The 27,312-nt window shown below is 31.2% G+C and overlaps 1 protein-coding gene across 3 annotated transcripts in view; it reads left to right on the forward strand.

Annotated features, from left to right (window-relative positions):
* The first annotated feature begins 19,341 nt into the window (after window positions 1–19,341).
* The window catches only part of LOC115882606, a 439,578-nt gene continuing 431,607 nt past the window's right edge, over window positions 19,342–27,312 (forward strand). For 2 of the 3 annotated variants that reach the window (XM_030900799.1, XM_030900800.1), the window contains exon 1: window positions 19,342–19,731. In XM_030900799.1, coding sequence (XP_030756659.1) covers window positions 19,675–19,731 — 57 coding nt within the window. In that variant the 5' untranslated portion in view covers window positions 19,342–19,674. The remainder of the gene's footprint in view (window positions 19,732–27,312) is intronic. The other variant, XM_030900801.1, reaches the window with a different exon arrangement.

Genomic DNA, 27,312 nt, shown 5'->3' on the forward strand with positions numbered 1-27,312 from the left:
AGTTTCGCTTTGAGTTGGTTACCACTTGGAAAGCAGAACGGTTCTGGTCCAGTTGTTAGTGGAGTGTTCGCTCCTTTTCTAGCTAGATCATTTGCTTTTTCATTGCCTTCTATCCCTTGGTGAGCAGGCACCCAGAGTAGGAGGACTTTGTTTTCTTTGCCTAATTTATTCAGCTTCTCTGTGCATTCTTTGACCAATTTCGAATTGATTGATACTGAGTTGTTCGCTTTTAACGCTGCTTGACTATTAGATAAGATGGCTATTTCTTGTTTGCGATAGTTCCTATCCAAGATAAGTTGTACGCATCTTTCGATAGCGTAGATTTCTGCCTGTAGAATTCCAGGGTAGGTGCCCATTGGTTCGGAGTATTTAGTTCTCGACCCAAATACTCCGATCCCTGTTCCCGCATTGATTTTGGAAGCATCAGTATACCAAGTTATGTTATGGTTTTACAGAGGTTAGTTCTCCATCTCCGATATCAGTCTCTCAAAAGTTCATGCCACGAATGGTTTTCGTCTTGGCCACTCAGTGATGAGGTTTTCTGGTGTTTCATCATTTTCCCCACAGAATATTCATTTGCCGTTGTTTCTTAGCTTCAATCTACTGAGATGTTCATTGAGAAGACAGTGTCGTGTTCTTACTTAAATGTTCTTCGAATTGGAGTATTCCCATTTTAAGTTCCGGATGGAGTCTTCCAGTTGCTTGAGTTCTGCTTTAAGTTGGTTTCCACTTGGGAAGCAGAACGGTTCTGGTTTAGTAAAGTGTTCGCTCCTTTTCTGTCTTCTATCCCTTGGTAGGCCAACAAAAAAAAAATGTGCATGTTAATTGTTTTTCTAAACTTTTCCACCCCCATATTTCTGAACCACGCACCATACTGGTTACTCTCCTATATAAGTCAATATATATAATTAAAAGAAACAACTTTCCGGTAAGACTTTAATCTGCCCGCCAAACTGTCTCAAATGAAACTCGTTTTAAAGCAACAAAATCCCATATAAGTGTTTTGCTTTTAACACTTTATAAATTTTTGATCGGGGCACTTAAAGTTAAAAGCTGTCCAAAATCAGCCCTAAAGCGATTTTAAAATTTAAATGTCTATATACGTTGAAGGAAAACTTTATGAATAACATAGTTGGAGTTTGGTGCTGTGTTATTATCTCAAAACATGTAGACACAATACGAGATTCGCTATAGAGATGAATGTAGAGATCGATATAAAAATTTCGATAATTTTTAAAGATCTCAGACTCATATTTCATAACTTGTAGCAAATTTTACGAACTTTTTGATTATACAGGGTTGTTCACCACATACGAGACGGAGTATTGTAGCTAAACGATTAGATTTTTACAAATTGTAAGTTTTGGGTTCGTTGAAGGACTATTAGAGCTACAATTTAAAAATATTTTTACAAGATACAGAGTGTCCCAAATAAATAAAAAATATCAAAGTTGTATTTTTTTAAATAGAACACCCTGTATATTATTATATTTTTGGTTTCTACGATTAAAATAAAGGTAATTTTGATTAAGGTTTATCACACTTAAACCTTACCGTTTTTGAAATATTTTGGTTTAAATACAGTAATAATTTTAATGCTTCATTTCTCTAAGCGTATTTAAGTTTTTAAAACCAAATATTCTACTCAAGTATTTATATTTACTGAATTTTGTCTTACAATAATAAAAATTATACTACCTTATACAGAGTGTCTAAAAATTTATTTTAAATAATTACTAGCTTTAAGAGGCAATAACTTGTTTAATTTAAATGGAATACCCTGTATATTTCATGAGAATCAGATGCATAATTTAATTGTCTATCAAATTGTATTACACCATTTTTACCTATCTCTTCAACTTTCCGTAGAAAATGCATTTTGTTGTAATTTAGAACTCATTTATCAATATACCCATGGAATACTGACATTTTAGATTATTTTTAAAGAGTACAGATACTAATATTATCGACATAATTCGTTTATTTCATTAAAAAATAAAAAAACTGTTTAAATATTTGTTAAAGAGGACCAATTAATATGATTCCAGTATTCAAACTACATTAATTGACTGTTTGCGTTGACTAATAATAATTACTCCAAATACTAAAAAACTGAACTTTGTATGTGTATTAGACAGTATGGTAAAAAGTAACACCTTAAAAATAATATTTAATTTTTTCACAAATGCTTATTTATAACAACAGAGACGTTCATTTTCATAACTTATTATTATAATCATTTCTGATTCAAATTCACATTTATTCAGAATAATTTATTAACGAACACAATTAAGTATGTAATTAATCAGTATTTGGGCGGAAATAATGGTGGTATAATTAATTAATGGTATACTCTTTTATAAAGATTTAAATAGTTTTTTTCTTGCATACAAATGGGCTGGTAATATTATCGTTTTGCTAAAAACGATAATATTACTAGCCTGTACGTTTTGTACATTTCTTGCTTTAAAAACAATCTAAAATGTCAATATTCCATGGGTATATTGATAAATGAGGTCTAAATTATCAGAAAATGCATTTTCTACGAAAACTTGAAGGGATAGGTATAAATGGTATAATACAATTTGATAGACAATTAAATTGTGCATCAGATTCTCCGAAAATATACAGGGCGTTCTATTTAAATTAAACAAGTTATTGCCGTTTAAAGATGGAAACTATTTAAAATTAATTTTTAGACACTCTGTATGAGGTAGTATTATTTTTATTATTGCAACGTAATAACTGATCAATAAATAAACTTCAGTAAATATTTATTATTAAAAACTTTGATACCCTTGGAGAAATGAAGCCTTAAATTGTTTGCTGCAATTTCACAAAATTGAAAATATTTAAAAAACGGTAAGGTTTAAGTGTAATAAACCTTAATCAAATTTACCTTTATTTTAATCGTAGAAACTAAAAATGTAATAATATACAGGGTGTTCCATTTCAAAAAATACAACTTTGATATTTTTTATTTATTTGGGACACTCTGTATCTGGTAAAAATATTTTTAAATTGTAGCTCTAATAGTCCTTCAACGAACCCAAAACTTACAATTTGTAAAAATCTAATCGTTTAGCTACAATACTCCGAGTCGCCTGTGGTGAACAACCCTGTATAAGCTATTAAAGGCTTGAATGCTGCGGATCCATTAAAAAATTGAATTTTTCAACCCTTGCTTTCATCAACAATTTTTAATGATGGTTAAAGTTTGTTTATATAAATCGAGAACCATACTGGTGGGGACATATCGGCCTAGAGGGAAATGAACGTCCTGATTCCCTCCCCAAAATTGGTGCAGGCTCGCCATTTCTGGGCCCAGAACCCACACTTAGCGTTCCAAAAAACCTCGCAAGAGACAGGCTTTGTAAATGGGTTAGGGGTGCGACGTTTCGGGACTGGAATGACACATGCCAAGAAAATCCTAGCAGGGCCATCCAAACATAGAACAGGAGAACTCCTAAAGGCTGGTAGGAATGGAGCGCGTACACGTACACTCACTGCAGTGTACACGGGCCACTGCCGACTAAGATTACACCTATAGAGGATGGGACTGGTGGAAGACGCCGACTCTGTATGGAAGATGACGAAACAACGAAGTACGTTATGTGTACCTGCCCCGCTAGGTGCAGGACCAGGTTTGAGATGTTTAGCAAACCTATGCTAGACCTATCAGACCTAGGAGACATATCACCCTCGGACATAACGGCCTATGTTAAAAGCCTGGGTCTTGAGGGTGAACTTTAACGCTCTTTGTATATTAAAGAGCTTATAGAAACTGAGCCACAATAGGCCCTCGCGACTGCAGTGGAGGGTCCCATGGGACCCACTCTTAGTCAATACAATCAATACCATACTGATGAGGCCAAAAATGATTCTATTTCTTTATTCTACGGATAATTATTATCTATTAGTATCAGTAGTTTCATTACAATCGGTGATTTGACTAAAATCGTGAATTTTCATGACTAGATGTATACAAAACCGTCGAAAAATTGACTATTTTTTGCTTTTTTGCTAATTTTGACACATTTTTAAGTCTCTCTGAAAGATAGTCCATATAGTGGTAAAAATTTCAAAATTTCAGAATTTGTAGGAAATTTTATGGACTTTTAGAAGTCGTTTTAAACTGTTAAAGGCTTGAATGCTGTGCTTCTACTAGAATGTTGAATTTTTCAACCCTTGTTTTTGAAAAGTTTCTGATGATTTTTTAGGGATGTACCTCTTTGCTTTATTTTCTTCTGATAGTATCTTCTTCTGCATCAAGAAAATGTGATATAATGGTTAATATTTTAATGGAAGCACACTTAAAATGAACATCATAAGGAAACTGCAGATCGCACAACGTTCAATGGAACGAAATATGCTGGGAGTAACCAAGAGAGACCGTAAAAGCACAGAATGGATACGACAAAAGACCCTGGTAATAGATGTCATCTACAGAGTCAAATCTCTCAAATGGAAATAGGTAGGACACCTGGCAAGAAGAACGGACAACAGCATGGTGCTCAAGAGGAATTAAGAGACCTAGAAGAAGACCAAACCTGAGATGGGACCATGATATTAGAAAATTAGCAGAGATAACTTGGGCCCGCATAGCCAAAAATGAGCCCAGCTAAAAAGAGTATGTGAGGGAGGCCCCACCATAATTGGAAATGGTTGAATAAGCTGAAAATGATGATGATGATGATGATTTTAATGGAAAAGTGCAATGACATTTTTCAGCAGCATATTATATTACTTTCAACAAAAAATATTTTATTATTAACTACTCTATATTATTGTTAGGTATTATTTATATTGTATATAGTATATTGTATCGACAATTTCTCCTAAAATAAACTTACCTATTTCCTTGTAATCTCCCTGGAGAGCAGAGTAAAGCACATGACGGCCTTTTTCAAATCCCGATCCCAATAATCCCGGCTAATCTAGGTAATTCACTTAGTGAAGCGAAGGGTGCGAGGTACACATATATAATTTTAATTTTACACAGAGGGTGAACTAGATCCAGATATGTCGTAGTCCTAACGATTGTGTTTTGTTTTGGGAGTCAGTGGCGCAGCTGGATGGACAAAAAATTATTTTTACCTTAAATTAAGAAGAAACACGAGTACTTATATATTTATATAAGGGAGAGTACCTATATATTATTACACAGGGTAGTAAATCAATAACTGCATGTTTTTTTCATATAACATTTTTCGAGTGCTTATAGAAGCTATTATTTTTGGTAGCTATTATTCTCTAAGAAGATTCTCTAAGAAATTCTCTAATCGACAACTATGAAACTATGATCCCTTCCCTAACAAACGGTACATTGTGAGACAGGAAATTGTAGAGAGAAACAAGCCCTACAACATAGGATACAACATTTTCATCAACAGTGCTTTCCATAAAATCAATAAAATGAAAAATATACGAAATAATATACCTGTACTGATTTCTTTCGAAAATCGACAACTATGAAACTATGATCCCTTCCCCGACACAAACGGTACATTGTGAGACAGGAAATTGTAGAGAGAAACCAGCCCTATAACATAGGATACAACATTTTAATGAACAGTGCTTTTCATAAAATCAATAAAATGAAAAATATACGAAATAATATACATGCGCACTGATTTCTTTCGAAAATCGACAACTATGAACCTATGATCCCTTCCCCGACACAAAGAGTACTTTGTGAGACAGGAAACTGTAGAGAGAAACAAGCCCTATAACATAGGATACAACATTTTAATAAACAGTGCTTTCTAGCTCTTTAATAAACACTTCTTATCAAATTCTCTCAGAATACTTTCTACGTAGATTTGGAGGTAGAATGTCACTCAAAACTGGAAGCAAGTAGGTCTGGAACTAGGTCTGGATCTGATTGTCCCTATCATCAGCCGTATGGTGTTTTCAGCTGTCTGTCTATGAGATTTGTGTGGTGGCTGTTCAACCACACTAGTGCACAATACTCTGCCACACTGAATATCGATCCAGATCGGCGTGCTCCGGGGACGAAAGATACTACCCCCTGTATATAGACTCACCCTGTATATTCACAATAATCACAAACAACCAGTCCGAATAATTTGGTAATAACTTCTCTATACATGTATTATTTTTGATCTGAACTGATATTTATATATATTTTTTTGATTTCTGATAAATTGTACTCTTTGGTCTTGTTCAGCCTACGTCACTGGCTCACCACTTATTTTGTCTCTAGGGTAATTTCGTCCCTTTTTAGTTGGACATCGGTACTAAGGACTGCGGAAATTAAACATGCAGATTGGTCCTTTACTTGTTATTGTTTTAATATTGCGTTATGCCCACGCGTGTGTTTACGCTACCCTTAAAATTGGGCACGAAATGCGTTCTCAAATGCCGTCATTACTGCTTTGAAGTTTTCCATTGATGTTGACTGATGGCATTTTGACTGAAATTGTTATTTTGTATAATTTAAAAATTATGTACGGTCATTCTCATGCGGGAGATTGTCTATGAATGACACTGTAAAATGAAGAAGAAGACATTTGGCAATTAACAGATAATTAATTATACATTTCTCTGCATCTATAAATAAGAAAAAAGAAATAAGTATTTAATATTCACTTTACAGTTAGTACATTTCCAATTTGAAATTCTCTTCAAACCCAAACACATTGAACTCTTAACAAATACATATAAAGCGCTCTCACCCTCTCCATTGCACTTTGACTGGCAAAAACAATGGCGGCCCTAATTATGCCACGCCGAATTTCAATTGAAAAGCGGATTGAGTTCTGAAAACACTCCGCTTCGGCCCACTAATGACGGGTCGCCGTTTTGTGCCAGTTGGAACAATGCACTAGCGCCCCCTGTGCCTTTATTTGTGGACTAATTTAAAAACGTACGCGAAAAAACGCAAATTTTTCAATAATAATTTGTCTTCGAGAATCCGGTTAAGTCTATAAGGTGTTTTGAATTTCTTAGATGTTAATTTAAGAAATTGAAAATACAAGCAGGGACCTCTAATGAAACTCTTGGTAGCGAGTAGATAAGATTCAAGACCTATATTCGATACCAATTTAACTTTTAGTTACGTACTCGAGGACGCGATTTTTAAATCCATTGTTGCCAAACATGGAGATATTCGGCGCCTAACTGGCTAACTGAAATTCTGGTGTAAAAAAGCTCTGGTGTAAAAAATGTCAAGTTGCCGCATTTATTTATTTATTTCCTGACATTGTCATTCGTTTTGACATTTTATTGATTTTATGGAAAGCACTGTTCATTAAAATGTTTTATCCTATGTTATAGGGCTTGTTTCTCTCTACAATTTCCTGTCTCACAATGTACCGGTTGTGTCCGGGAAGGGTTCATAGTTTCATAGTTGTCGATTTTCGAAAGAAATCAGTACATGTATATTATTTCGTATATTTTTCATTTTATTCATTTTATGGAAAGCACTGTTCATTAAAATGTTGTATCCTATGATATAGGGCTTGTTTCTCTCTACAATTTCCTGTCTCACAATGTACCGTTTGTGTCCGGGAAGGGTTCATAGTTTCATAGTTGTCGATTTTCGAAAGAAATCAGTAGGTACATGTATATTATTTCGTATATTTTTCATTTTATTGATTTAATGGAAAGCACTGTTCATGAAAATGTTGTATCCTATGATATAGGGCTTGTTTCTCTCTACAATTTCCTGTCTCACAATCTACCGTTTGTGTCCGGGAAGGGTTCATAGTTTCATAGTTGTCGATTTTCGAAAAAAATCAGTACATGTATATTATTTCGTATATTTTTCATTTTATTAATTTTATAGAAAGCACTATTCATTAAAATGTTGTATCCTATGTTATAGGGCTTGTTTCTCTCTACAATTTTCTGTCTCACAATGTACCGTTTGTGTCCAGGAAGAGTTCATAGTTTCATAGTTGTCGATTTTCGAAAGAAATCAGTACATGTATATTATTTCGTATATTTTTCATTTTATTGATTTTATGGAAAGCACTGTTCATTACAATGTTGTATCATATGTTATAGGGCTTGTTTCTCTCTACAATTTCCTCTCTCACAATGTACCGTTTGTGTCCGGGAAGGGTTCATAGTTTCATACTTGTCGATTTTTGAAAGAAATCAGTACATGTATATTATTTCGTATATTTTTCATTTTATTGATTTTATGGAAATCACTGTTCATTAAAATGTTGTATCCTATGTTATAGGGTTTGTTTCTCTCTACAATTTCCTGTCTCACAATGTACCGTTTTTTATTTAGAACTAAATTACTTTTGTTTCCTAAAATATTTTGATTAAAAGAAAATATGTAAAAGTGGGCAACGCTGTGCCGGTCAAGCTTAATCACGTGACTAAAAGTTTATTTGATATGAACTATAGTTGGGCAACAGACGTGAACTACAGAATTAAGTTTCTAAACCAGCAATGGCCACCTAGTAAAAAAATCTGTTGAAAAATCAACTAAAGTTACAAAATGGTACCAGAAAGGCGTGAAAAAATCAAGGAGATGCCCTGATCTATATTTTTTAAGGTGATTATTGGTGTATTCTACTAAGACCTTTACAGCTCTGTAGTGGTCCTCTTCAAGAACAATTTTCTCCGGTCATGAACAATCTTCGGATTGTCACGGGGTTTTTAACAGGACACTGTCTCCTCAATAAACACCTCAGTAAATTGAAGCTAAGAAACAACGGCGAATGCAAATTCTATGGGGAAAATGGGGAAACACCAGAAACCAAAACACCTCATCACAGAGTGCGCCGAGAGGACAACTATTGGTGCCATAAACTTTGGTACGACTGATATCGGAGATGAAGAACCCACCTCTGTAAATACTGGTTTTTACCGAAACCTTAAGATCGTATGATGACTCTAGAAAGGGGGACACAATAGATGTTCATTTTGAAGTATTATTTTTCTGATTTTCAAATAATTAAAAAAAATCTTTCAAACAATACATAATTTAACTGTGTCACTAATATAGTTAAAAAGAAGCACCGCGTGTAGGACACATTACTTTTCTCTAGTGCCCCAGTTAGCCGTTTTATAAAATAGATATATAGCGCCATCTGTGCATCTCCCTCGTGCATTATCTCGAGCACGAGCTCTGCCCTTTTTTGCGCCCCGTCATAGAAATACGAGCCACCAAAACGTATATAATTAATCTGGATGTCTTTTGCAAGATTTTGTCCGGAAAAAGTTGGGATAAATGGAACTAAACGACAAGAAAAACGTACCAAACAATACATACAATTAATAACATGTTTTTTTGTACTTAGGTCCTTAGGTCTTAGTTAAGTGTTGTTATATTTATTTGACGTTGTTTAATGGCTAAAAAAAGTAACGTAGTAGCATCATAATTAAATATAATTATCATAATATACAGGGTGTCGCTGATTTTATATAAGTTCGACTAATGAATATGGCAAAAATGCACTTAGGGCTAGTTAGAATGAAGAATATAATCACTTACTAGTAAAAAGTTAACTATTTTTGATAATGATGAGCAAAGGCAGGACCAAGAAAAGACTTATATTTCTAGTGATAATTAGTAATACTAAATACAGCCAGCAATAAATTAGGGAGAGAGACAGAGAAAGGTATTGATTTATAGAGCGCGTCAACAGAGGGGTTTTTTTAGCGCTCAATAACAAGCTTTACTCAATATGAGGTTATTTTAAATTATTTTAGGTTAGAAATTAAAGTTTTTTCGTTATGTTGATGCTGTCTAAGAATTCCATAACTTTATTAATCTTCGAAATGTTAAAAGGCGCGAAAATATTCTCATAGGTAACAACATAGGTAAATCTAGACCTATGGAGGGCAACAGGTAAGCATTCAAAAATAAATTAGATCTCAAAATGAATTACTTACTAACAAAACTAAAGTAATATACAGCGGGCTAGTGGACAGGAAAAGGCATTCTAACAAATAACACAAAACTGGAAATAGTAGAAGAATATATATATTAGGGACAACTAATAGACAGCTCTGGATCTCTACTACCAGAAATCAACCGAAGAATTAAGTTAGGATAGAGTACTCAATCATATTCAAATCTACTACCGTTTCGTCTACCCGGCCTGGGTCGTAGCTCCTCGACTGGGAAGGACACGGGTCTCCGTAGGAAGTCCTGGGACTGTATGATGAGTTATAACTCAAGAAAGGGGGACACAATAGATCTCGAAGGTCGCAGAGATTAACCCCTCTCCCACTTATTCTAAATTCTAAAAAAAATCTAAATATGCGATGGAGGCTACACCATATTTAGAAATGGTTGAATAAGCTGATAATGATGATGATGATGATGAATTAGTAATAAGGTAATCAATGTTAATATATATCTTCCTATCATCTCATCATATATTACGATAACATATTTAGACATCAAAGCATCTTCTTGAACTGAAAATCCTTATGAACCATTAAAAACTGGTCATCATAGATTTTTCCACGGCGTAAAATCTTAGTTATACACAGATACTTTTAATATTCAGTTTTAGTTTTAATGAGAATAATCACAAAATGTTAAAACACCAAAAACTATCAAATTTAGACGATTTCAATGAAGGAACTATCAGCAGACAAATCTGGATCGTGTGGAGACGAAGTAAAATATCAAAATAAATTCTTCAACGATCGCTTTCTGGGGTGAAAGAAAGACAGACAAACATAATTAAATTTATTTTTCTGTGGAATTTGTCGCAGCTGTTTTAGAGAAATTAATTTATAGAAAAAACTAAAATAAATCCAATGTTTAACGCTTCTTTGCTGAAGAAACTTGTGTAATGTCAAACAAAGATACACAGTGAAAACTAAATAAAATATTATTTGGAATTTGAAATTTATAGAACAACAGATGAATTGACTAAAACCTCTTTCATGTTCTGCTTGTTATTTTTTTTATTTTCAGATGCATATGATTATATGATTATGATTATGATGATTATAATATAATCTAAAATCACTATCTTAAATAACAATTTATTATTTTTTTATTTAGTGGGTGCTAATTTCTTTGTTTCTTCATTCTGAATTTCTGGCTTTGGGTGTCGATTTTCGTGTGTATGAAGAGTACCGTCAATACGGTCAGTACAATGAGAGGTACCGAATACATATATACAATATAATATACAATATATAGAAAGAAAAGCAAGTATTTTCCCATCTGAAAAAATAAAAAAGTTATAGGGGTGAGTCAATTTTGAGACGCACCCGATAGATTTATTTGTCAAAATTATATAATTTTCGATATATTTCTTTTTGGATCGTTAGACAGGCAAGACAAAATAACGAGATTCACGTAAAAAGGAGACCAAAAAATTAAGTTTAGTTGAACATTTTTGCTGGAAATATCGAGAAAATTGTTTTTTTTTGGATAAGGTCACGTATAGTCTAGCTGCCGCCTGCTTACAATCATAGCTTTCTATTGATTACTGATTTATTTCTATATTTTCGTTAAATGGGAATTGAATCAATGTTATAGAAAATTTCTACGTTATCTGAAAAGATATGATGAAACCAAAAAATAAAAAAAAAACAAAGAAATTTCAGAATTAAATCTATTTCGATTTTTAAACGGTTTTATTTAGCTCGACTCGTACGGTATTTATTTATTTGTTTGTTTATTTGGGTCAAAATTAGAAATTGAAATTTAAGTACCTTCCTGTTGTCAGATTGATCTGAAATTTGGTACACACCTTTAGTTCCGATGACAATACAATATAGTAATATCAATAACATTGTAAATCTAAGATGGCCGCCGGTACAAAATGGCGGATTTCAAATTTTTCCACAACCCCCTCAATATGGGTATCAAATGAAAGGGCTACACTAGTAGAATACTGTGATTATGACAAAATTTAAAATCCAAGATGGACGTCGTTACAAAATGGCGTATTAGGTGAGGGCAGTAGTCGTGTCCAGAACAGTTGTGTCCAAGATTGTGTGACGTTAGAAGGACAGATAAAAAAATAGGTGATTAGATGTACCTACGTAGTTAGCGGTAGCTTTACCACCCAAGTTAAGGTAATAGGTTAAAACGTGCTGAGGACTGTATGGCATTAGGGTGGCTAAAAATGTAATGTCGCAAGCGTTTTCCCCTCAAGATTGGGCGCCTCTTGTTGTATATTATAGCCTTGCCTCTCTACTGAATCTCTGGGGGGGTCGACCGTTAAAATGTCCATTACTCGTGGGAACAACATGGAAACAATAAATAAATAAATTATCAGGTAAAAAACCATGTAATAATGATGCACTAAATGAATTAAATAGAATGAGGAATATTCGGTAGGCATTTCCGTTAAATACTAAAAACTAGAAAATAAAAAATCGGTAAAAAAACTTTTAAGTTAAACGGTTTTATCTTATGTGCACTGAAAACTAGAAAATAATAATAACAATTAGATATTTTGAACTTCTAGTTCAGAAATATTTTAGTAGGTACTAGGCAGAATAGCTTTTAGGCATATTAGACTAAAATAAAAACGTGGGGCCCCTCTGAAATCCTACCTATGGCAAAGCATATCTTTATACTTTGGTAGATCATGAGCTCGGCGTTCGCTGGTGAAGCCGCCACGGCTGGTTATTGATTGTCAAAATCTCCAGTTACGATTATAGTGAGTCGATGCAATCCACACTTAGTATAGAAGAAAGTATTACAACAATAGTTAATGGGCCCCACGTTTTTTGTAAAATTTTATGAATTTTGATATTAAACACTCTATATACTATATATAAGTTTACTACCTAAGTTTTTAAGTTATTTAAGATTTAGCTTTAAAGCGTATATTTTTCTTGATTTTAACCAGTAGCCTATGACAGTATATATTATCGATCATCATTTCCAAGCTAACTTTGCGCTGTTTTTTTTTCGATCGTACGGTATATTATTAAAATATCAACTACTAGAACGAAAATACGAGATATATTTATATAAATACACTTTTTAAACTTTTAAGCAGCAGTATATAGTTATAGGAAATTCAAATAATTCATTTTCTGACAGATGGAAATAAATTGTCTGACTGTTTGACACTTAATGTCAAAGGAAGCTAGATAAAATCAAGAAAAATATACGTTTTCAAACTAAATCTTAAATAACTTAAAAACGATTTATGTTATTTACGAATTGGAAAACCTTTTCACTAGTGAAATAGAAAAAGTGGGTTTCCATTTGAAAAAAATATATTTATGATAATTTTTAATTGCTTAATTCCATGACAGCTACCGCCATTATTATATGACATTTGAACAATTTAATTTTTGAAATAGATAGCCACATGTCTTTTCTTTATGTCACAGGGGCTGTGATAATCACTAAATTTGACTTTTAGGCTGTACAAATTTTTTTGACAGGTAGTTTTTTTCGTCCAAAAATGTTAAATATTTTTTTCTTAAAAATGCATTGGTTGTAATTTATGGTTGTAATTATTGGTTGTATATCTATAAATGTTTATTCAGTAAAAATAAATAATGAAACCGTTGAAAAATAACTTAAAAACGATTTATTTTAGGTATAGGAATATGTCTAGTTAAAACGTAACGAATTGGAAAATCTTTTCACTAGTGAAATAAAAAAAGTGGGTTTCCATTTGAAAAAAAAAATATTTATGATAATTTTTTAATTGCTTAAGTATTCCATGACAGCTACCGCCATTATTATATGACATTTGAACAATTTAATTTTTGAAATTGATAGCCACATGTCTTTTCTTTATGTCACAGGGGCTGTGATAATCGCTAAATTTGATGATGAGATGGATTCAATAGATATTTTTAATTCAATTAAAACTGATATTTTGTGTAATTATAAGGAAAATTGGAAATCTCGTATGAAAGGAAAAAAGCATTTGTATTTTAATATACAAACAATCTTCCCAGATAAACAATGGTTTAAAAATTTCCAGTATTTAGATAGAAGACATATTACAACGTTAATTAGAATGCGTACAGGCCATTGCTTAACAAAAAACAATTTATATAAAATTAAAGTGAAGGAAGATCCATTCTGTGAGTGTGGCTCTGTTGAAGACCTAAATCATATCTTTTTAGAATGTCCTATAAATTTTTTGTTTAATTTGGATTTATATCAAAAATTTATTGAAATGGATTTTCCTACTCCACTATCAATATTTACAGTTTTGTCTAAGCCAAGTGAAAAATTAATAGAAACTATTATGATATTTTTAAACATTAATAGAATTAGATTATAATGCTCAACTTTCTATTTTTTATTTTCTTTTTGTTTCAGTTTCCGAAATGTTTCCGTTTTTATTCATCATTGAAAATGATGAATAAAAACGTAAAAATATGATTAGTGTTAATATGAGTGTATTACATACATATGTTTAAATAACGAACGTTATGGATGAATCTTAAATAACGAAGTTTATGGCGCTCTTCTGTGACGGCTTTTTATGTCTTAATAATTATATATAGGGTGTTTTAGAACTCGAACCAAAGTCGAAATTTTGCAAAATCTCAAGAAAGAAAATCTCTCGAAAATAATAAATAGTAAAATGACATTTACCCTCTATGGATAGAACCCTACCTATGGTCCCATATAAACTGTATACTAAAATAAATAGCTTTGACATATAATTGTCGTTTTTCTTGATATACTTCCCTGATTTTATTTTATTTTTCCAGAGCACTAATACTCTCTTTATGTTATTTTTTATTGCTAGAACGATGATTTGAAGAAGAAATATTTCGTTCATATTATTGATGTCACTAAATAAACCCTTGTATAATATGTTATACTTCTAGATGTTATAGTAATGCATTTTCGTACAGCAAACTTTCATTCCCTATTCTACTCCCTAAGGGTATGAATTTCATAAATTCCTATGTCCAAATAATTAACTCATGTCTTTTAAATGATCCTTTGTGCAAATTTTTATGTGTATAATCCAGAGGTCACGAAGGTTTATATAATTTTTTACTAACTTTATCCATTTGGTTGATGAATTTCAAAAATCTCTTCTTATTCTTCTTTCTGTAGAATTTCATTCTTCTAGTAAATGATTTTCATACAACAAATCGTACGACATAATTTTACACTCTAAGAGGATACATTTTCTAAAATCGCTTTGCACAACTAATTCACTAATCACTAATGTCCTGTAAACGAACCTTTGTGCTAATATTGATGTATCTAAAGCTAGTGGTATAAACTGACCCCTAAAATATCTAAAAACTTGATATATAATCTCTATAATCTAACTGACACACCATTGACAATGAAAAATAAGTTATTTCTGGAGGTATTGTGTGTAGATGTTTTTCAGGTATGTTTTAATATTTATTCGTTTTACATAAAGAAATACCGATTAAACGATATAATAATACTTCATAACAAATCTAGACATATATACCTTCCATTTAAAAAAAGAATTATCAAGATTAGTGAGGCGGTTTCGGCGGGATGGATGTAACAAAAAAACCCTTTGAGCTTTTATACATATGTACCTATATGTATCCCACTTCGGTGTCACAAGCTGAATTTTTCAGGGAAGGAAGTACAAGTACGTGATATGGGGATCCTTATTCCAAAAGTAGTACAAAATTAGACCGGGTAAAAGGGCACTATCATCAAAAATCGATATATTAATACCACCGTATAGAGAAAACAAATACTTATTTTTTGATCCAGTACACAATAAAGTCTTTGTAGGGAGTAATTATTTATAATTATTTACAAAAAAACATTTCTATTAGCGCTTATGACCAAAAAAAACTTTAAACATGAATAACTCATTTCAATCATGCGAAAATTTGGTTTAAAAATAGACTTTTTTTAATATAACTTTCATTTAACGAAAAACGAAGGCCTAAATGAAAAAAAGAGACAATTTAAAAGTTTCGCTTATGTCTTGACACGGAAGGTATCAAAGCAAACCCCATATTTTTTGCTTTTAAACTAATAAAGATATATCAATAAACAATTAGCGATGTAATGGTTTTTGCGCGCGCTGGCCGACTGCCGCCGCTGCGCCGAGATTTCCTATACCCTTGTATATATGACGTCATGGTGTGGCAAATGTAGCATTTTAATTCGATTTGGGCTCCCTTATAATAGGATAACAGAAACATTTTCAATGTTAAAAATTTAAATAAAAAACAATACTTTCTTTGTGCTGCTGTATAACAAGATCTAAAACCGAACCAAAATTAAATTTAATTACATCTTATATTAAATTAATCAGGACATAACAAACGACTGTGGGCATGGCAAAGGAAATCCAACGTCTTGTTAGAACTGCCGCGCCGCTATGATCTTTTCCCGGAAAAAAATATCTTCCAATTTATTTGAATAATTGGAGGCTATTATTTTCCACTAACTGTAAGCGGTGCAAATGGACTGAAAACTTGGAAATCCACTAAAAGAAAAACGAAACACAATTTAGTTTTGGGCTTTCCTGAAAAGTTTAGAGAGTTTTTTTTTATACGAGCACGTGTGCGTTGATATTCAAGATTGGTTCAGGTTGATTTAACATCAGAGAAAAAAATCAGTAATTGGATGAATGAGATTAGACTGTGATTTAGTGTTATGTGTTTTTCGATTTTTTTTGTTTAGTCAGAATAATTACTTGGTAATTATTATGTCCTCATGGAAAGCTTTGAAGCTCCTTTGAATATTCAGAGCTTTAAAAATATGTAAAATAAACCGTTAAAAATGTTTTCTGATTATATGATATAATTAATTAATTGTGCATTAAAGTGCTTTAAAGTAAATAATGTTTTTTAAATTTAAAGCACTAATTAAAAGTTAAAAATTATTAATAATTTACCGTAAACAGGGGTAGCTTTGTGTGCTTATTTCGTATATTTTTCATTTTATTGATTTTATGGAAAGCACTGTTCATTAAAATGTGTTATCCTATGTTATAGGGCTTGTTTCTCTTTACAATTTTCTGTCTCACAATGTACCGTTTGTGTCCGGGAAGGGTTCATAGTTTCATAGTTGTCGATTTTCGAAAGAAATCAGTAGGTACATGTATATTATTTCGTATATTTTTCATTTTATTGATTTTATGGAAAGCACTGTTCATTAAAATGTTCTATCCTATGTTATAGGGCTTGTTTCTCTCTACAGTTTCCTGTCTCACAATGTACCGTTTGTGTCCGGGAAGAATTCATAGTTTCATAGTTGTCGATTTTCGAAAGAAATCAGTACATGTATATTATTTCGTATATTTTTCATTTTATTGATTTTATGGAAAGCACTGTTCATTAAAATGTTGTATCCTATGTTATAGGGCTTGTTTCTCTCTACAATTTCCTGTCTCACAATGTACCCTTTGCGTCCGGGAAGGGTTCATAGTTTCATAGTTGTTGATTTTCGAAAGAAATCAGTACCTACATGTATATTATTTCGTATATTTTTTATTTTATGGAAAGCACTGTTCATTAAAATGTTGTATCCTATGTTATAGGGCTTGTTTCTCTCTATAATTTCCTGTCTCAGAATGTACCGTTTGTGTCCGGGAAGGGTTCATAGTTTTATAGTTGTCGATTTTCGAAAGAAATCAGTACATGTATATTATTTCGTATATTTTTCATTTTATTGATTTTATGGAAAGCACTGTTCATTAAAATGTTGTATCCTATGTTATAGGGCTTATTTCTCTCTACAATTTCCTGTCTCACAATGTCCTATGGTAATAGGAAGTGTGTCCAGGAAGGGTTCATAGTTTCATAGATGTCGATTTTCGAAAGAAATCAGAACATGTATATTATTTCGTATATTTTTCATTTTATTGATTTTATGGAAAGCACTGTTCATTCAGCATTTCGCATTTCAACTTTGGTACATTCCTCATATTTTCACATGGTGTAATGTAGGTATGTTCGTCATTTTTAACAGTAAAGTTATCTCTACTTCATGCTATTAAAAGGTAACTAAAATACGACTAAACAACCTAATCTAGCAATTCTGCGATGATCACTGCATGTTTATTAACATTTCAAAAGTCAACTATAAATAGGTGTAGATATTTTACGAATTTTGTATACTTTCTACGCTACAAACAGAACTGTAATCTTCTATGAAAAACTAGTTAGTACCTATATCTTAAAACACTGTTATTTCCCTCATATTTTACGTAAAAACGGGTTTTTAACTGACACTTAACAGTTCAACACTTAAGTTCCCATAAAGGGGAAAAATAACAATTTCCATAAAGGAGAAAAATAAGAATTTCCAAATTTAAAAAAATAATAACTGGAACAGTTTCCGCCATATTGCAAAAAATCGATTTGTTTTAAATTTTGAATACCCTGTAGATCAGAACCCTAATTTTTTTAGAGTATTTATGAAACACCCCGTGTTTACAGAAATAAACAATTAACTACATAAAAAAAACCATTTTAAAAACTAAAAAGTTTTTTTAAACATTTTCACTCACCCTGTATATCTAAAAATAATTAAACAATTTTCTTCTAACCCTGATTTTTTTAACCTAACCTGACATACGCAGCTAATGAAAAAAAAACTACCGGAAACCACATACCAAAATTGAAGAAAGTATCTAAAGCAGTTTTCGATTTGTGTAGATCAGAACCCTAAATTTTTTATATTACTTATGAAATACCCTGTATTTACAGAAATAAACAATTTACTACTCAAAAATACCTTGAAAAAACTTAAAAGTTTTTTTTTTAATTTTTAATTTTAAGTTACCTAACAAACATAATATCTTGTTAATATGGCAACATAGGTAATAGATTTTAATTTACAAGAAAGAAAATCCAGAAAAGATCCAGTTGTTCCCAAAATTTAATAAAAAAATCATTTTTTTTAATTTTCTAAGTAAAATAACTCAGTTATTTTGGACATATTTGAAAAATGGTAATGAGAACAGATGTTTCTTTTATCGAGATCTACCAGCTCACCCTGTATATCTAAAAATAATTAAACAATTTTTTCGCAAACCTGATTATTTTATCAACTTGTTATCTCTTGATAAATTTATATTAGAAAGGAAAAAATTAATTTAGATTTGAAATTACAGATTTATATATTATTCATATTCTGTAATATTACTTGACTATTTTACATATAGTATTTAAAATAACTCAAAAAAAAATAATTTATAACATTTTTCATATAATCCCTACAATTCATTATCTATTTTTTAATAAAAATATCGACGAATACCATTTATAACAAATTACTTATTACATCTAAAAATAACTTAATTATTTTTTCCCTCGACGTACTTGATTTTATTTCATCCCAACTTATCTCCAAGCATCTCTACACGCTATCAAAAATAAAAGCATTTATATTAGACAGGCGCGTAAATTCAAATACGCGCCCCATCCACCAAGGCGGTCTTGGAATCGCCAGTCGTGCGCCATCTACCCAGCGCACACGATCGCGTCGCCTGGTTTCAAAAAAAACACGCTCGACATCGCGTCGCGCTCGGCATTCCAACAAAATTCAGTTTTTGTCAGTTCTTTACGCGAAAAAAACTCGGGATTTGTTTATAAAAAACACACACATTTATTTTTGTAGATATATTTAAATCAGTCTGAAATTTGGTCTCGTCGTTGTGAGTGTCGTATTAATTTTAGTGTGTAATTGATTACAGTGTTTTGGTGATGTAAAAAGGTGGATTATGTAAATACTACTGGGATTTATAGGAAGAATAATTACAAACTATGTGCGACAACAACTGTATCATCGAGGGAACTGTTAAATTTCGTGATGGAAAAAAGGTAAATTATTTGTTTTATAAAAAAATATTCAGATTCAGGGCATATAAAATAAAACGTTGCTGATATAAGTGTAAATGTAAACTCGCTGATAAAGCGGACGTAGAACTGTTTATTGCTGACATGTTTTAACTTTTTTTTTGTTATGAAACTGTTGACATTATAATAAAATTACGATAATATGTAAATAGGAGTTTGGTTAGATTGGTTGGGTAATATTCTACAAGCTAATAACTAATTTTTAGCAACTAGCAATAAAAATACGTCAATTTTTACGTGTTTTGGTATAATTAAATCCAATGAGTTGGCAAAAAAAACTAGCTGGTTTATTTTAGTACAATAATTATTATAACATAATATTTTTTTTTCAAACGGCATAATTTTTGCGACGTGACTGACAATATAAAAAAGTAATTTTAGAGCCTAGGCATAAAAGTAAAGAACTTTTACGCCTAAGCATAAAAGTACGAAAATATATTATTAAACTGACATAAAGTGTCAAATTCAACGAGCGTAACCATAGTTTTTCGTTATATAATAATAATTATTTACAAAATCATTTTTTTTTTATTTATTTTATAGCTTATTCTGTTGGGAGTAAAAATGACTTTTTGTGTCCTCGTCACAAAAAGTATCATTTTTACTCCTAATAAAACAATATATTTTTAATTCGCAAATATTTGAAATTTTAATTTTGTTGGTTTTAATTAAAATATTATTTTTGTTAAAATTGATGTATTTTTCATTTTTGTATATTTCTTTTCTATCTTTATGTCAGGATTTGTGGTAAATTTTTAAAATCAGTTATTTTTTGAATAAAAAAACATGTAAAATAGACTATTTTCTATTAAAGTTTAAATATGTATAAAATCTGTTGGTTTTAAAATTCTATTTTGTCTAAATTTATTTATATCAAATTTAAATTAAACAGAGCTTATTTTAATTTTGCATTTTACTCTGTTATCCAATTTTAGAATTTTGGATGTGGGAGTTCAGTTCATCTTGGGATTTTTTGAAATATAATATGCTGAAAATAATTAAATTTTAATTAATTAATATTATTAATAATAAAAAAATCTATGAATTAGATATTAGTTATTAGAGAAATACAAAGAAAAGTTTTCAGATTTAACTGATTTATTTATACAGTTATTTTTTTCTAGGTACTTTTTATTTTTGGAATCTATACAGGGCGAGTCTTAAATAAGTGCAAATATTTTTAGAGGTAGTATATTTCGATCCCAGAAACACGTGAGGTTTTTTCGCGAAAGAAATATTTTGAAAATTTAGAATTTGTTGAAGAATGTTTTGGAATTATTTTTAATTTTGAGTTAAAAAATGTAATATCTTCATAAATATGGCAGCATAGGTCGGTGATTAAATTTACAAGAAAGAAAACCCAGAAAAGATTCAGTGGTTCTCTAAATTTAAGCTAAACAATTTTTTTTTCAAACTTTCAAAGCTAATCGGTTGTTTTTGACTTATTTGAAAAACGATACAGAGAAAATATTTTTTTATCGAGATCTACAAGCCCTGAAAATATTTGCACTTGTTTAAGACACTCTGTATAATTTAAGAATAAAGAATAATTAAAAAATTATATTAAAAATAGCAATTATTATTAAACACCAAACCAAACCAATGTTTGGACAGTTCAAAATTTGCATGGGATTTCATATCTTTCCAAACACAATGCACCACCCGGTATAGATAAAAATAATGACGAAAAATTTTTGGCTAAAGCGTTTTTTCTCTATTTATATTTAAATTTATTTCTGCAACTATCCTTGTATATTGAACTTCGACTCCTATTTAATACTCAGTAAACACATTTATCAGTTCTTTATACATATATGATGCGATGATGGAATATCGAATGTCATTCGCGTATCGACAGCTACGTATATAGCTATAATTAGCTAAGTTTAGTTAATCCATATATCACAAAATTATCCATTAGTAAGTGTATTACAATAGGCCGGCGCATTATCTATGTATTGAATTGAATTAGAATGGGAAACCTATTCATGTATGTATATTATACGTGTATGCAGATATATAATATCTTAATACAGCCTTAACTATTATCTTAGTTTAAACAAGACAATAGAAATACTAGAATTTTTTTCCTTTGTTTTTTGATGGACTTATACAGGAAGGTCAACTTTTTAATAGTATATGACTTTATTAACAATCGATAGAAAACTTATTTTAAAAAGTAAAATTATTTCATATACAGAAAGGTCCACAGACTTCGAGACATAGGAAAAATCAAGTCCATTTAGCGTATGTCGCAATTTTCACACCTTAAAAAGTTAGTTTTGACATTAATGTATGGCCAATTGCACCGCGATATTTAAGGTCATCTTAGCTTAAGTCGAGTTATAACCGTGACTTTTTCTTTAAAAACGTAATTACTATGAAACTAAGAGAATAAAGAGTGTCCCTATTCATTTATTTACGTTTTTATAGCTATAGCAACTGCAGCGACTATGAAAAAAGCTGTGTGGTTTTCATAGAAAATAAGGGCACCTGTAATTCATTTGAGAATGTTATAAATCGCTAAGAGAGGTTTCAAATCTCTTGGATTTCTATTAATATTAAATAAATTTTATTAAAAATTGAACTAAAATTGTTAGTATCATTAAAAACAATTCAAATTCAAAAATTGTATCAGTCAAATACCCTCATTTAAGGTGAATATTAAAGTAAATATAAATACAGCTCATTCTAAGCTCTACTTATCTTTAAGAAAAATTTAAATCATTGGTGCAATTGGGCCTTAATGCCATTTCGAATGAATAATAGTATTAATAATGTACATTATAATAATAATAAATTTTATATCATAGTGTGTATTAAAACTACTAAAACACTTTTAAACTGGTTTTATATTAACAACTTTTGTTTTTTTTAATGCCCAAAAAAAATAAATAAAAGTAACAAATTTTTCAATCAAAATATTTGTGGTCCTGAAAAGGACCTTTGTTTTCCCATGTTCGTCAAGGTAGGTAATGGGTAAACGGTAAAAAAACAGGATAATGAAATTTAAAAAATTACAAAAATTGTTCAAAAGCTCTTTGTTCAAAAGCCACTTTTCAAAAAGCCTAATCAGAATTAGGCATATTAAACAATGATGATATTTTCTGTACACTTCTTCAAAAAGACTGCCTGTTTTCAGTTATTTTACAAAATGCCAAATCGAGAATCGAGGCCAGGCAGATTAAAAAATGATCAAAGTTAAGTCATGAGTCTATGAGCATAAGCATATTGAATAATTTATGTTTTAATAAAAATACCCTATATTTTCCTATACAAAAACAATAATTATGTATGTCAAAATTTTATTATATGTTTAGACGAAAACAACTTGAATCCTATTTCATAAATTTTAATTATAAAAACATAATTTTAAATTCAAAATATATTAAAACCTTAATATTAATATCTCATTTAATTATTATACTCTGTAATTCGATTCTGTGTTCAGGGTTGCTTCTTTGTCGAACTTTGCTTTCTTTTAGAATAAAATGAATTTAAATCTTTATAGTAATCGTCCTCAACCATACTCTATTTAACAGAATTATCACTTTTTGTGCCATTATTTCCAAATTTTGAAAGAGAAGTTCAAGAAATGTGTACCCGCGACTTCGTTCGCATCGAATTAATCGTTTGTAATGGTGATGATAAAGCAAAGCAAGAATTTCCATTAACATACAAACTGGATAAACTTTTCTCATATTTATGTCAGCATGAGAAAAATCAATATGGCGATATTTTTACATAACTTGGTAATATTTGAGGGGTAGTTTTATCCATTCGAATTTGACTTTCGAAAAATTCGTTTGCCAAAAATAAGCTTTTTACGTCAAGCAGTTTAAGCAGAATCGTGGTTAATCAATTACCCAACTTTTTGGAACACCCTGTATGATTTTTTAAAAAATTTCAACATATGTAAAAAAACAAAATAAATTATGCGTGTCCAAGCGTTTTCCCGAAAGACTAACCGTTTTTTAAATAATAAATATTGTAATATTTGAGGGGCGTTTTCACCCTCTTGGAATTTGAGATTCGAGAAACCCCTCCGTATTGAACCTCTACACCCCTCAGTCAATCCGTTAGCCAAAAATCAGCTTTAAACGTCAAGCAGTTTAAGCAGAATCGTGATTACTCAATGGTTATATTTTATGAAACACCCTGTATAAATTTTTAAAAAATCTTAGAATGATATTAGTTTTACATATTAAGTATGTAAAACAACAAAATAAAATATACATGTTTAAGAGTTTTTCCGAAACACTCACCGGTTTTTAAATAAAAATATTCTAATATTTGAGGGGTTGTTTCACCCCCTTAGAATTCGAGTTTCGAAAAATCTTTTCATATCAAACCTCTACACCTTAAAGTCAATCCGTTTTCCAAAAATCAGCTTTTTACGTCAAGCGCTTTAAGCAGAATCGTGATTAATTAATGAGCAGATTTTTCGAAACACCCTGCATACATTTTTAAAAAATCTTAAAATATGTAAAAAAACAAAATAAAATATACGCGTTTAAGCGTTTTTTCGGAAACGACCGTTTTTTAAATAAAAAATATTGTAATATTTGAGGGGTGGTTTCACCCCCTTGGAACTAGAATTTCGAAAAATCCCTTCTTATCGAACCTCTACACCCTAGAATCAAACCGTATGCCAAAATTGAGCTTCTTACGTTGAACGGTTTGAGCAGGATCGTGATTAATCAGTGAGTCAGTCACTTAAGGATTTTATATATTAGTATATGTAGATGCCTAGTCTTTTTGCAAAATGCCGAGTTAGTCCTTACGCCCGCGAAATATACATAAGGTTGTGTTGAAAAAAATAAGGCGTCAAAGGTGTACAACTTAAGGTGTGTTGGCATTTGCCTGTTTTTTATGCAGTTTTTCTTAAATTACTTAAAATCGGCTGGTCCAAAAATATTTGCACAGTTCAAAATTTGCATGGGATTTTCTGTTTCCAACGACTGTGTACCACCCTGTATACACACTTATTTAAATAATTGTTTTAAATGACGTCAAACAGTCTGTTAACAGTGTACCGGTCAGGATTATTAATATTCATTTGGCAACGACTCTGTATATAACATGGACGGACATGTGTGTTCGATTTATTAGTAAATAATTTATTGTAATGTAGTCATTGGCTGTGTCCAACTAATTATATAAGTTAATTTGTGATAATAGGGAACAATTCGTTATCGAATGTTTCTATGAATTAATTAGCCCATAATGACAATAATAGATGTGAGGTTAAATTGAACTGAATATATACAGGGCTGATTGCGTTATTAAATTTTTATTTTAATAATTTTAACAAATTTAGTAATAAAGATATTTTTAGATAGAAAATATTGTTGTAATTGTTAAAATTGCCTTATATCTATCAAAAATAGTATATAAAATAGTACTTAACAGCGAGGATAGGTTAAAACCTTTATTTCTTCTCGCACGTTTTTTAATTGCTTCCATTTTTGAAAATGTTTGTACAGTAGGGGAAAACCGCTATGAAGTGGACATATTATTAAAAGGAGTTATATTAATTATTAATCGATAATGAAATGAATTAAAAACTACATAGGTTGAAAGCTTCATCAATATGCTTTTAAAATATATTACTAAATTTATTTTGGAAATATTGTAATTGGGTGTAATATCTAAGTTTGAAAAAAGTTGCTTTTGTCCATTTCAAAACATCGATGTATTGGAATGGACAGTAGTGGTTATGAAAAGGACATTTATGTTAAAAGACATTAATTGCTTCAAAAATAACTTTAATTTAAACAAAGTATATCTTAAGAGCAGTATTACAATAAAAATTTCGAATACCCTGTATACCACATGTTTCATGTGCCCAAGAAGAACATAAGAAACACTTTAACCAGTCTGTCTTGCTACATTGATACGCTTCCTTGCAACAGACACAATTATCTTGATTTATTACGTTATTGTTTTCGTTAGGTTGAGTGTTGGGTTCTCTGTTTTCTCTTGGTATAAATTGGCATAGAGGAACTTTCTTACTTGACTGTTCACTATCATTAAGTTTCTTCCGGTGGAAGTAATTCACATCCAAAAATCCTTCTTCCGTCATTCAACCACTTGGATTGGAAATTCCTTTTGCGACACTAGGCCTTCTTTCAGCATAATTTCCTTAAAGTGCACTCTGGGAAATATAAAAACGGGAGGAATTGTTCCTCCAGAGGCATTAATAAATCCAAGCATCGTAACTAAATTACCTCTTTCGACTGAAGTCACTTGCCCGACCTGTTTTGAACCTCTAGTTGCTAAAACTTTTGGAGGATTTGTAACCGTGAGACAGCCGGTTTCGTCTAAATTCCAAATCATATGGGGCTTAAATTTATGTTTTTCCAGAGCTCGCTCCAAATTGCTATAAAAATTACTGGCATTCGTTGGATTGAATGAAGTCGCTCTAGAGAGAGAAGTGTTTTCTGGGTTTTCTTAAATTTAATGTTGAATTTCTTTTCATAAAACCAAGTAGCCAGTCTTTTGATGTCATCTTCTTTTATTTCCAAGGTTTCGGTAAAATTCCCTGAGCCTTTGCATACTGGTAGGCAAGTTCCTTGACTTGCACGGTTGTGAGACCGTAACACATCTTTGATGATGTTTTCAGATAATCGACCAATAATTTTTCCTGTACAAGGGAGAAAATACGTTTATTAACTATGTTAGGTCGATGACGGTAATCTTCCTTCGGAGTTCTAGCTCTTTTACAAATTGAAGCTAAGTAAGGTTTGGAAAAGTTATGGGCTGCCGCTACCGACTGGATAGATTGATTTTTATCAAAAACTTCTCTTACGGCGGTTTCGATCACATCACTGGCTGGTCGTAACCTTTTCTTTCGTGTAGAAATATTGATCTGAAAAATAAACAACTAATTTTAATGAAAAGTTTAAAATTTATCTACTATTCCTTAACAAACTTGTCACAAAGCCTTGAAAAGGACATGTAGTATTGAAACGGACACGTCCATTTCAATACGGCGTCTTGTGTCCATTGCAAGACAACACCCACTTAACCAATAAATGACAATATAAAGTGTAAATAGAGAAATATTTTATACGGTCTAAACCTTCATTTGTGTACTATAATAACTTAGTTTTAAACTTATTAATCTGAATTTGACAAAATTTCAATAGCTTACCTGTGACATAGTTCGATATTTTCACAAAGAAAATTAGTTTTTTAACACCTAATATTAAAATTCTTGCCGCCAAGACACGATCGGCCAGTTCAGCCCGCAATTTTGGTGGTAATGGAAGCGGCGCGCGGGGTTGCCAAATGTAACCGTAAAAGTTTCGGCTATTCAATCAAATAGGACTTAAGACAAATGTCCGTTTCAACACCCATCCGTTTCATAGCGGTTTTCCCCTACGTCTGTCCGTTCTGTAGCTACGGGGTATCCGTGAGAGGGGAAACGATATTCTCTCGATGTTTTTCGTAAAAAAATAGACGACGCGCCCCATCAATAAAAATTCAACATATTTGCAAGTAGCCAATAAAATAAGTGGGCGGAGCGATTTGCGGTGACGC

This window comes from Sitophilus oryzae, unplaced genomic scaffold, assembly GCF_002938485.1.
Source record: "Sitophilus oryzae breed Bouriz unplaced genomic scaffold, Soryzae_2.0 scaffold_178_pilon_pilon, whole genome shotgun sequence".
NCBI classification, from domain to species: Eukaryota; Metazoa; Arthropoda; class Insecta; order Coleoptera; family Curculionidae; genus Sitophilus; species Sitophilus oryzae.